General features: G+C 38.6%; 1 protein-coding gene across 1 annotated transcript; it reads right to left on the bottom strand.

The window, feature by feature from the left end:
• Positions 1 to 5830: 5830 nt before the first annotated feature.
• On the bottom strand, positions 5831 to 11835 carry ccl25b (chemokine (C-C motif) ligand 25b). Its single transcript, XM_088426407.1, has 5 exons — positions 11736 to 11835; positions 11508 to 11595; positions 8110 to 8227; positions 7825 to 7945; positions 5831 to 6977 (listed from the first exon to the last, which is right to left on the bottom strand). The coding sequence occupies exons 2-4, from the start codon at positions 11569 to 11571 to the stop codon at positions 7825 to 7827; spliced, it is 303 nt and encodes a 100-aa protein (XP_088282533.1). The 5' UTR covers positions 11572 to 11595; positions 11736 to 11835; the 3' UTR covers positions 5831 to 6977.
• Between the last annotated feature and the right edge of the window lie 1775 nt (positions 11836 to 13610).

Genomic DNA, 13610 nt, shown 5'->3' with positions numbered 1-13610 from the left:
AATACAATATAAAATCATATCTACAGTGGGGCAAAAATGTATCGAGTCAGCCACCAATTGTGCAAGTTCTCCCACTTAAAATGATGACAGAGGTCTGTCATTTTCACAATCATTACACTCACTCCTGTGAGAGACAATGTTAAGGAAAAATATGGAAATAATCACAGAATTTGAAAGGAAGTCATTCGTTTATTTGAATGTATTAATCAAAATCTCCATCTTGCATTCGTAAAAGGAAGGCATCCTTTATGATAAAAAAAAAAATAAAGCCAGAAATCGTGATTAAGAGTTTGTATTCTTAACATGGGACTCCGTGGGATTCCGAAACCAAAAGCTCTCATCTGAAACCAAAAGTTCTCATTTGTTTATATTTTTTATCTGTGAATGACCGTGAAATCCTTTCACTTCTGAAGAACTGATGAGTTGTGCTTTGTGTAAGTGCTTTTTCCTTTTATGGGCAATATCCTATCAAACTAAACAAAAACAGGTGTTGGACAAGTTACTTCAAAACTGAAATGCTTTATTTATTACTTATTACTGTCATTCCAAAGTAATTAGTTACATTATAATATTACTGTACGTACCGTACTGTATAATATTACTGTACGTTATGCCCATATTCCCTAGTAATGGTAGCCTAGACTAGGCTCGCTACATATTTCTTGATTATCTCCAGGTTCGTTTCCATATATAAATCATCTTCTTCTCTCTTTAACATCAAGCGAATCTTGAGACCCATGGCTAACCCATTCAACTTTGAATTAACCAGTAAAATGCACTATAAATTTCGTAACCACTCACAATCGAACAAATCTTTATTTTTCTACCATTTTGAAACGAGTGAGGCCGACCAGCATTGTAATGACGCGCTCAGGGAGGCAAGTTTGACGGCAAAAGAAAATCAGAGCAATTACCTAAACCTTACCTGCAGATAGAGACAAAACAGCACAAATACAGCCAATCCCCTAGGGTCATGACAGTGGTTTTTGGCGCAAAGCAGGGAAAGTACCGTGAACAGGGTACGAAAAAAATCAGTATTTCACATCGCAATATGAAAAGAACGTAAGCCAGGGACGCTGTAACCCGGGGGTCCACTTTATTTTAAATCTAAGACATTACACTACCATTGCATTACTTTTACATGACTCACCATTGTACCTGGAAATATGTATTTGCCATTCTAAATGTAGCTCACTATACTCATTACAGCCGGTGGATTGACCTTAAACTAAACTTAAGTAAACTTACATGCTCAAAATTATCCCAAAACAAACCAACAATACACCAACGCCATCTCAAGGCAACCAAATGAATTACATCCATGTCATCATTAACTGCTTCAATTAATATTATAAATTTAAAGTGTAGGAGTGTTTTTGGGGGGCTATATGTTAGAATGCATTGTAACGCGTGTTGCTGTTATTTGTATTGAGTAAAATATTACTCAAGTTTTTTGTGTGTAGTGCCTACACTACCACATTACAGCAAAAAGTAATTGTAGTAATTACGCAACTCCCAACACTGATGAGAACATAATCAGCATTCCCTGCATCTCATCCATGCATGCTAGTTGATGCAAGCGTGTTTGGACTGAGGCATCCACAAGATGTTTGAGGCTACCTTTTTTATGTACGACATGTGCCAAGTATCTTTCATGGGAGGTAACTCGCATTAAATACAAAATGATTGGTGCAAGAGCTAACAGGTTTGACTGACTGATTATAATCAACCCTGAACACTGGCAGGCTTCCAGTTTGGCTAATCCAAGTGTGCTCATTTCAAGGGAGCCTATCGTGGAAACTTTCACTTAAGCCGCAGCTGCAGGGCATCTGAGTTCACTGGCTTTGCGTCTATTTCGTCACATGAGGCACAAAAACCTGCTCTTCTAGAAACTTCTTATTAGGATTGCCGTCATTTGCTATTGTCTTTGTGAATAAGGTCACAAGTTCCAAACCCCTTTCCTGAAAAACAAAAAACAAGTCTATCCTTCCGTTTCCCCTCTCAAATTAGCACATCTCATGTGAACAATGAAGATAATGTTCAGTCCATTAACTACTCTGCCAACTTCTCAGCTCTGTTTGTCTAAATTTGCTCTAATCAATTCCTCACTGACTTCTGATTGTGTTCCAGTTCCAACTGACTTGGTTGCAGCCCAAAAGCTCCTATCGCAATGACGGGGGGTGGGGGGAAGGTAGCGAAGTTAGCGGCTTTTATGCTCTCCTTCAGGGTTCTTTTGAGTTCTTTAGACATTGATCTTGTTGCAAGGAATATTAAACATGCTCAAAATTTCCTTGCAATAAAAGCCACAACCTTGTAAAAACCCTGGAGATCAAAAGCGTCACTACTTTTGTAGACACTCGCCAGCATTCACCCCTTAAAGGGGAATAACAATTGGAATGAAGGGATGGCGCAAATGAGTTACCGTATTTCTCCGTGTACAAGTTGAGTTTTCTTCCTCATTTTAGGGGGTCGACTTATACCTGTTTATCTCAAAACACACCATTTTTTTCCACATATGTACTGTATGTTTGAATAAAATTAATTTGAATGGAAAATAAGGCATATCATGTCATTTTCAAGGCTTAAAATGATTATATATACCTCTAATTCCATATACAGTAGTTGCATCGGTTTTATTGGGTTTAAACTCTCAAATGCATTTTCCTCACTTTTCGCCTTATTGCCTCTTTGTTGTCAACGATAAGGCTGCGTGGTTCATTTTCCCTGAGGACTTTGATGGAGGAAAAGACTGATTGGCTTGTCTTCTTCAGCCCTTGAACGGCCCGCCACGTGGCAGTTGATGGCGACTCGTTAGGGCGCCACCAACTTGTTTCTTCGTTCAGGAACGGGGCCTACAGTGCGCCACGCATACCTGCCTGGGACCTGCACGTGGTGGCATGGATCTCAGCAGATGGGGGGGAAAAACAGTGAAGGGCAACCTTCCACGCTCTGACCTCACAATAAGTAAAGAATGTGCCAAATAATATTATCATCAAGTCATCTCCGAAGACCTCCATTTCAAACAAAATTGGACGGGTCTGAACATATACACAGAGTAAAAAGGATGTTTGCGCAAATGATAAGCAGGAAGGAGAGGACACCTGAGATTTTAAATGGGAGGAGCTATTTTTCGTGATAATGACTTTGAGGGCTTTTTGATAAATTCAGATTGAACTGTGTCAAAAAATAAACTACTGTATTGAAATTTCAAATCATTCAAAAACATACCGTCATCCCATCATTTTAATAACACACACCATGTGTTTTAATTGGACAGCCATGATATGTGTCTACTAAAGTCAGGTGTAGACTTCTACTCGCGTTTTTGTTCAATTCACACAAATTGAAGTAAAAAAGGCCCACTCTATTTGGGGGGTCGATTGATCGGGGGGGTCGATTTATACCCGAGGTTGACCTGTACACTGAGGAATATGGTAGTTACCATGCTGAAGAGGTTTAATATTTGACCGCAATTAATGGGCGGATGGTTCACACGTTGCTTCATTTAAATGTGGTGAAAACCGAAGAATTAATTGCTGCCACTGACCGATGAAAGCCAATATTTTCTTGTGATCTTGCACTTAAGTCTCTGTCTCAACAAAACTTCATTAGAAAACTACTAGTTATCTATTTGGTTCACAATGATACTGCTTTTCTTTGGCGTGGATCCCATTGGTTCAGCTACTTCACTACGGTTTTGTCAAGATTTCAGTGGCTTCCTGTTGGTCTTGAAATTCAGTATAACATTTTAACAATCATTTACAGAGTCGAATGACCAGCCTCTTCCTTGCATGAAAGATATGGTGTCATTTCATTGTCTGTTTTGTCCACTGTGGTCTTGTCCTCAAACTGTGGAATGCCCTTCAATTTGAGCTGCCTTCTGTGTTGACATTTTTTAAAGACAGTTAACACATTTGTTTATCCAGAAATTCCAGATGCACTTGATTGTTTGGATTGTACACTTAATTGACTCTCCAGTAGGAATTTTGCTGATTCCTTGTCAGTTTTGAATCTTCCCACCTGTCTGTGGTCCCTCAGCTCCCATTCTGTTTGTTAATCTTCATATCCAGTTGTTTGTAAACAGGCCACTGTTTTATTTTCCTGCCATAGTTTTAGCAAAGAAATTGAAACCCAAAGAATAAAATTTACCTTCTTTGGGTTTTTGCTACATGGTGAAGTGACACCAACCTCTACTACAATTTCTTTGTGTGTTTTAATATCTTAGAACAGAGATCACCAAGACTTTTGTTCACTGGTGCTGAAGGACTACAAGATTGATACACATTTCTAAAATGACAAATTTTTTCAAGGTACCTGCAGTTTAATTAATGTTATTACTGTATATCTTTTTGTGTGACATACCAATCATGTTGATTTCTCACAATAATTAAGCAACAGGTGTAGTAAATATGTAAACTGTCATTTGTAATGTAAATGTAATACATGGATAATTGTTTGTAAAGTTCCTAGAAAATCACAATGTTCTATCTCTTGTGAGCTATTTGCAGAACAGGCAAATAAGGCTACTTATGTGATCAGTGGGGGTTATCTGGTGCCTGCAGGCACTGCGTTGGTGACCCATGTCCTAGACCACAGGTGTCAAACTCATCTTTATCAATGGCCACATTGTAGTTTCTGTCAGAGGGCTGGTGAGACTGATTTTAAGTGTGTTAAGTCACACACTTATATAGTTTGGAAATCAGAGGAAATAAAAAAGTATTCAAAAGAGAGTATGGGAATTAAAAAAAAATACTTGTGCCCCCCCCAAACAATTACTTAAAAGTTGAAGACAACTTGCAAGTTTGGTATCTCTGCCAAAATCTTGAAATCAAATCAGTACTTGGCGGGCCACTTAAAATGTGGTGGGTCTGATCTGGCCCCTGGGCCTTGAGTTTGACACCTGTGTCCTACTAGAGTCGACAAAGGTTATATTGACTATGATCACATTCCTGCAGTAATTTATTCTTTTCTCAAGAAAGGCAAATGGACATCATTGCTCTTGTGTTGGATCCCATTAGGTTGTATCGCTGTATGAAATGCTGTCGCCACTAAATGTTTCTTGTTGTTTGGCCTTTATGCCAGACAGCTGCATCACGCTTAGATTTTTGCTCTTGTTTATTGACCGTGTGTAGCAAGGCACTGGCTCCCATGACTTAAAAAAAATAATACCTGTTTAGGGTTTGGTTTTTTTTTTGTACACAGAGGGGAGCGAAGGGGTTTATAGTCCTTCCATTCACTCTTCCCAGGCCTCAGAGGTCTTGACAACCTTGGCACGCCACTGCTTTTTGCTGTTTTGCAATCCATCTACAGCCACATATTGGGAAATGAGTTCACTGCAAACTGGGTTTCTTGTGAAGACAGGTTGTCACGTCCTATTAACGACAAAGGTATGAAATATTACCTGCAGAGTGATTTGTTTACACTTTGTGTCAATCCTCTGCCGCCCTTGCGTTTAATGAAAAGCAGCCTGGGTAGACCACCGGAGGTCATTTGGATGAATGTTCAAGGTTGTGTTTTTTTGGGAACTTGTACTGTTTACGCATGTCCTGCCAACAATCAGGAGAAAGCTAAGCGTAATGTGTCCCAGCAGGCCTCTTGCAAGAGGCCGAGCTGTGTCCACTTGATAGAGAATTTAATCATCGTAGACAAACGTAGTCTCTTTTTGGTGGGAAAACAAAACATTACCAAAAGGGAGTCCATGCCTAGTTTCAAACAAATTATCCCAAAGATAATAGAGAACAGATGTTGGTGTGGTTACATTAAAAAAATTCAACATTCTTATTTAAAAAGGGGTTATTTTAAACAAAAACTGTATGAAAGGAGTACAAAATACAAAACACCATTTATTTGGAAAAATATTGTGCACCCATCTACAAAGTGGTCCATTCTTATACCAATAGCTCACATACACACGTAAATGCGTATGCACACATCATGTACAACATGTTAAGCCCCAAATGATTCATTCCCCGAACAAATTGTAAGCTTAATTTCTAAAATGGGTAATTTCTACAAATGACTAGGGCCAGCCTAAAAAAAAAAACAAAAAACAAAACGTTAGACTCGAGGGGTAATCTTAAATTATTTTTTTCCTATGATACAATTTTCTTGTTTATTTGAAAATATTTTAGTCATCTTAATAGATAAATGTCAGCTTTAAGTCTAAGTTCTGTTTTCTTGAGAAAGACATGACATATTTCTTTAGCGAGAAGTAGATATCTCTCTATTTAAAAATTAAATATATTTAGAAAAAGTAATATTTAGGATCCAAAGAAAGCTCTCTTCAAAGCTTTAAGAAAATTAATTTGTACACTTGGGTAGAAATAAAAAATAGTAACAAACTAGTTTGTTACAGTACCGGTATATACTTTTTTTTTTTTTTTTTTAACTTTTTGTTGTCATATTTTGTTGTGGGGAGAAAAACTCAAAGACAAAATGTCAAAAGCCAACAAAGGGGTTTTTTTTTTTGTTTTTTTACATTCGGTACATTTTCATTTTTTATAGGGCAATTTTGAGTAAAGACTCTTTAAGGCAACTTCTAGCATCATCTAAATCATGAGTATGAATCATTTTGGACACAAATCCTGATAACATTTCTTCACACAATGTCTGCCAATTTCTCGAGTCATTTCCAGCTAAAAGCCCATTCAGCAGATAAAAATTCACTTGAACTTCAAGTGTGTCCGGTTAATGAATCATGTAGGCTTTAAGTGTACATCCACAATCCAAAGCTGCCCAATAGTGGCTCATTGCTTGCAGGCTTTTAAACATCAATAACACAAAAGGCTGACATCATTTAAAATGTTCACCGCATGCTACCGGTGTTAAAAACAGAAGACACAGAATGTTGTAAGCGTGATTTACATTAGTTGTGAGAGACAGGAAGTGGAAAATTTACAAGTGCCTAATGCGATCCATATGCTTTAAGATGAAGATCTTCTGCACCTCTTGGGTCCCATATATCCCATCTTGCACTTCTAAACAGAAAGTTGCACAATTAGTTGTTTTTTTTATGAAAGTCCTACTATATTTCATCTACACTGATGCCTCGAAATACGAATGACTTGACACAAATTCATACCTTGTAGTCAGCTAACTTTGACAAACATAAAGGGAGTTGCTTTAGGAGGACTAAAATAACAAGTAAAACTTATATGAAAACAAATGGTGAAGCAACACATGTGGATATAGAATTTAAAGATTTTCATATCACTTTGTCCTTTAGATCAGGGGTCCCAAACATTTTAATCACCTTGGACTGGTTATGCTTGAGATTTATATTGTGAAGAGGGGGGTGAGGCTCAAAAATATGAGCTCACCATTAACGACAAACTAATGGGAGCCTTCAGCTTGCTTGAATCTCAAAAAAACTTTTGAAGCTGCCACTTTAAAATCCACAAAAATGTAGACAAATTACATTGATTAAATCAATCATATAACTGAATTACAAATGCTACTCATTTAAATACAAAATGTTAAGTCGATACAAATGTGTACTTAACAATGCAAAAAAGGCCAATATATACCAAAAGGAAATACCGGGCCGTGGACGGGCGGGACTATGCTATCAAGTTACAAGCATAGTTGTAAAATTAATTATTAATTTCATAACTATGCTTGTAACTTGATAGACTACGTATCTCAAATCATCTTTCTCCACTGAAATGAATGGAAATACCTTTCATTCATCCCTGCCACAGGACAAAAATCTTTCAAATCTACCACTCCATTACATTTTCACTTGACATATAAGTATAATACAGTACTTATATGTCACATATAAGTTATATGTCAAGGCACCACAATAGTTTGCTGAAAATGTACCTAATTCTGAAGAATCATTCTCAATCTTACAACCTCCATCAGCTCCAGGACCCAAATTTGGTTTGGGTCGGCACAGACTGTGCGCTGCGTCTTACGTCCAGGCCTCTTCTTCATGGTAAATCTGCGCACACGCAGACACACGAGCAACCAGGCTTCAGCATCTTCCAACATTTGAGTCATTCTTCATCAAGAAGGTTATTTGGTTTTCCATTTCTTTGTGCCAGATGATTATGAGTTGTACGTATTTGTGATGCCAAAATGAAAACAATGGGTTTGCCGACTCACACAACAGCTCTGATGTTGCAATCCCCATCTGTTTCCTGCATCCTGAAGCTCTCAATGTTTTTCTTTGCCTTGTCGTTCATGCCGCGCACATAACCCAGGCAGCAGTTACTGTAAGAACCTGCGCAGGGAAGGCCAAGGTCACACGGTCACAGGGGACGCTAATCAACCTCATTTGAAAGAGAAAGGAGCTGCAATTTATAAATTGATGATATGAGTAGCATCTGTTAGGAGGAAGCTGTGGTGGAGGTACTACATTGAATAAAGAACTATTCTATCATAGATTCATAGATTTGATATGTATTTTCCAGTATTTGCAATATTTTCACTGTTCTGACATTATTTTAAACCACTCACATGCTAACTGATTCATTGTAAATGTTAAAATTTGACAGAATTTTGTTATTTACTATCAACATTTGTATTTAATAAATTGCTTAGCCCCTGGGTGTCCAGCCCTATCCATACATATATGTATGTATATTCCAAGGCTGTTTCTATTCAAGGAATATTCATTTTGTAAGAAAAGAAAAAAAAGTTAACAGCTATTCAGTGCTTCAGATTTCGTTGACGGGAATATGCAGATATAATGTATCATGCATTGCATGAAATAAAACGCTTCCCTGCAGCAAAATAAAAGCTTTCCTGTAACATTGAGTTCTTGGATTGAAGCCTTTTGTCAAATACAAGTTGCACAATTCATAGCAAGAACTTTGCATTATGGGAGTCATGCTAAGCTACTCATTGAAGTCATTGAAAGGCTTGTGAATGCCATAAGTGCCGCCCCAGTAGTTTTGGGGGTATCAACACAAAAAATTCTATTGCACCAAAGAACAAATTTTATGAAACATAATTAATAGGACCTGTCAAAACAAAACATAAAAGCAAAAGCACAGTAAATGGCATGGCAAGATTTTTTTTTTTTTTTGCTTTTGTCCAGTTTTGGAAAAGAGCCGATAACCGATCACTGATTACCCCGCCCCCCTTCCCATCCCCCCGAAAAAAAAGTTGTTATTTTACAGTGAAGTGACCCTGCGGTACCGAACAAAGCATTTAATCGTGCTGATAATGTGCTCATGCAGTGCAGCATCTGCCAGTCAATAATGTCTTTTGTCACCAATTCTGTTCATTACTTTAATGGACAGGATTTCCAGGCACAGCCAAAGCGTTGAGGGGGTCCGGTTTGGGAGTCTCAGCATTGCATCTCTGCTTTTTGTGGATGATGTGGTGCTATTGGCTTCTTTAGGGCGTGACTTCCAACTCTCACTGAAGCGGTTCGCAGCTGAGTGTGAAGCGGCTGGGATGGAGATCAGGACCTCCAAATCTGAGACCATGGTTTTCAGTTGGAAAAGGGTGGAATGCTCTCTCCAGGTTGGAGATGAGGTCCTGCCCCAAGTGAAGGAGTTCAAGTATCTTTGGGTTTTGTTCACGAGTGAGGGTAGGATGGAACGAGACATCGACAGGCGGATCGGTGCAGCGTCTGATGTAATGCAGACTCTGCACTGGTCTGTCGTGGTGAAGACAGAGCTGAGTCGAAAGGCAAAGCTCTGTCTTTACCGGTTGATCTACGTTCCTGCCATCACCTATGGTCATGAACTGTGGGGCTTGACCGAAAGAACAAGATCCTGAATACAAGTGGCCAAAATGAGTTTCCTCCGCAGGGTGTCCGGGCTCTTCCTTAGAGATAGGGTGAGAAGTTCGGTCATCCAGGCTCAGCATCGAGCCGCTGCTCCTCCATGTTGAGAGGAGCCAGTTGAGGTAGTTCGGGCATCTGGTTAGGATGCCCCCCAGACGCCTCCCTGGTGAGGTGTTTCTGGCATGTCCCACAGGAAGGAGGCCCCAGGGACAACCCAGGACACGGTGGAGGGACTATGTCTCTTGACTGGCCTAGGAGCGCCTGGAGATCCTTCCAGAGGAGCTAGACCAAGTGGCCTGGAGAGGGAAGTCTGGGCTTCCTTGCTCAAGCTGGTGTACCCGGGACCGGACCCCCGGAACACAGAGGTAGAAGATGGACGACTCTAATTTGTGTTGAGTTTGAATTGTTTTCATATGAGTACAACTTTAAATTTTGTTCAGCTCTTGTTTGCACAACGACAAAAATGACAAAATAATTCTGATTTCATCATTATATATCTATGATTTTATCAATGAAATGAAACATATTACATTAATGCTGTAATGAACGTTAGAGTAGTCAAATGATGTGTAATCATATTCATAATCATGAAAGCTCATTATTGTAACCTACTAAGTAATTTTGACAGTACAGCTGAAATAGCTAATATAGATAATATGTAATAGGTCATCTGTTGACTACTTTATTCAAGCTTTTTGTTTTTGTTTTTTTGCGGCTTCACAAAGATTTGTTTTTGTTTTGTTATGGTTCAATATTGCTCGTCCAACATTTTGGGTTGCCCTGGGACCCCTGCCATAGAGTGTGTAAATTTAAGAGCACAATTTTATATCACTGGCGTCGAAAGCATCCTCGTATCTCCAAAATCGTCACTTCTCAGCCGACCCCAAAATTGGCAATGTTATTCCAATTTGAGCTTTGCATCATGAAAGTTTGCAAATTTTCAAGACTTTAGTTCGGCCATCATTTATAAAAATATCACACATTCATGTGTTTTAAAGAAATGTGTTGGCTCCTGACTTAGATGTATAAAAATATGTTTTACACTTTTCTACTACTCTTACAACACAATTTTCAGATAAAAATGTTTTGAAAGATTCCTGTTCAACATGCCTCAAAACTGGACATTTGCTCAAAATGTTGGTCTTTGTTGGATAATTTGGATAAATAATAATAATAATAATGATAATAATAATAATAACAAACTCAATGAGATGCAACATGACAGAAAAAATACCAGCTCAAATTTGAAAGACCACCACGAAACCACCTTGATAAGCTTCATGACCACACACACACAAAAAGTTGGGACAATTGAATGAGGAAAAAGCATCATTACATTCTGGTGATCGAAGTGAAATGGACAGCTGTGTACCAACATTTATGTCAAGCTATTTTCAAGAAGAAACTGAAACTCTATTTAGATCATCCCTAAAAAATAAGACATTCATTTACAAAGAACAATTTTTACGAAACATAATTAATCGGCCATGTCAAAACAAAACATAATAGCGAGTGCACAGTAAATGGCATGGCAAGATTATTTTTTGCTTTTGTCCAGTGTCTGATAACCGATTAACACCCCCCCCCCCCCCCCCCCGAAAAAAAGTTGTTTTTTTTACAGTGAAGTGACCCTGCGTTACCGAACAAAGCGTTTAATCGTGCTGACAATATGCTCATGCAGTGCAGCATCTGCCAATCAACAATGTCTTTTGTCGTTGGGACGCCAAGCACCCGCTTGAGTGTTGTTGCCCGCGCTTGCACTAACCTTGTGCCACACACATTGTGGTGCAGATGAGCAACACCAGGAACAAAAGTGCTTGGAATTTCATGTTTGCTGCTGCTTTTCTAATTAGCTGTACACAAAGAAAATAAAGTTTGCATTTAGGAGACAAGACTAAAATTGCTTCTTTAGAGCAAACCATCATAAAAAAAGGACAATGGTCATTTCTTTTCATGTTTTCATCAGTCGCACAACACTATTTGAAGAACGTACCTGCTGATGGTCATTCACCGCTTCACTCAAGGTAACCTGCCTCACAACTCTGCAGTGCCGTGTTTTGGCTTTGCACTCTGATTGTGCACATACTGTATGAACTACTCCCCCCCACACCCCCAACACCCCCTACACCCCCGCCAAGTGGACACACACACACAAACACACTCCTTCGCCACGCCTCCTCCTAAGCAGCACCAACTTTTGCAAATGCGTAGTTTAACATGTTGTGCAATATCAAATGGCTCTGTAGTACAAGGTTTCTTTTTGAGTAAGCAAACACTATGAAAGTGTAACCTAACCACAGTCATTGGCTTCAACTGTTTGTAAGTTGGACTTGAATGCGACTTTGCATACCTCGTGTGGAAATAGGGAAGAATCCTGAACTGGTGGTCACTATGTCCCCTGAAAAGCATTGATTGAATCCAGATGTTCAAAACAACTGCTGATGGGGTTTGACTCATACATTTGATATTCCATAGGGAAATTTTGCGCTTAAAGGCCTCATATCATGAACATTCCACTTTCAGGAGATTTAAATCATGTTACAATTGTAATTTCTCACCCTAAACCAGTGCTTTTCAAATAGTAAGGCAGGCCCCCTCAAGGGGGGGTGAAACCCGGGAAAAGAATTTGTTTTTGCCACGTGAAGTGTATTTGTAATAAAAGAAGGGTCGGCATCTTTTTTTCAGGCACTATGATGCTCTTGGGTTTTTTCTGCTTAGACAAACATTTAAGCTGTATAAATGCTGCAAAAAAGTAGTTAACAGTAAGTTTATATTGCTGTTTCCTTTTTATCTGTTAAAAAGAACACAGTTTTCGGTACGCTTATTTTTGGTTGGCGTGGCAAGTGTGTATGTGTGTGTGGGGGGCACAAAATGTTTTCTCTTTTCTGGGGGTGGGGGTGGGGGCTTTACAAAATATAATTGAGATACAATTGTCAACTGTCAAGTAATGTGTTTGTTTTCTGTGTGTTCCCCCTAATTTGAGAAATCTGGAACACTTAAACGGCTATTTGTCGTTACTGAAATTACAGGTTATTTATTTGGGGTGGTGGGGGGGGGGGGGGTTATACGTGGTACACTACTTTATCTCACTCTCGTGTTTCTTTGTCTTTCATATCAACGTGTTCTTGTTTTTCATTCCAAATCAATATCAGAGTGATTGCAATTATTCAAATTCATATCCATATTTTGCAGTGTTGCCAATTTTTGAATACCGTGTAGCTAAATGATGACAAAAAATCTATATAGGCTAAATATAGCTAAAACAGAACAACGAGGTATTATGATGAAATGAAAATAGCATAGAATATTATGTGAAGCAAAACAAAACTTTTGTGACATAGCATAATTGTCCGAGTCAATTTTCAATGTTCTTTGAAAAACAAGAAAAACACACTTATCAACACACACATTGGTATTTTAATTGCATCCTTTTCCCTTTGCTTACATGTTCAGATGCCTGGTTGAGGTTTTTTGCTACAACATCCCTCCAAAATATGCCAAAGTATCATCTATTTTTTTTTCTTTTTCAAAAATGTTGAAAAATGACAATGACTATAATATTGGGGCTGAAGAAATGAAATCTATTTGACACTCGAATACGATTCCAGTGCCCTGATTCGAAACCCCGTCACGAGTCACAAGACAACGTAAACACATGAAATTGTTGTTGTCATTATTACCGGTAACTACGGTACATCGTAAATAGCTATTAACTCATTTTAAATAACGGCAGTGGTAAATTCATTCTGACGATGGACCGACGTTTTGCCAATAGACAATGTCAGTGGGACATCTGATGGATCTTACTTGCATTACACACAGCCTATAAACATTTTTTTTTATTCCTGTACCTGTATGTTATTTTGTA

This window comes from Hippichthys cyanospilos, chromosome 10 (assembly GCF_059441005.1).
Source record: "Hippichthys cyanospilos isolate Australia breed blue-spotted pipefish chromosome 10, RoL_Hcya_1.0, whole genome shotgun sequence".
Classification (NCBI taxonomy): domain Eukaryota; kingdom Metazoa; phylum Chordata; class Actinopteri; order Syngnathiformes; family Syngnathidae; genus Hippichthys; species Hippichthys cyanospilos.
The sequence above is the reverse complement of the archived record's forward strand: the minus strand, read 5'-3'. Positions and strand labels throughout refer to the sequence as shown.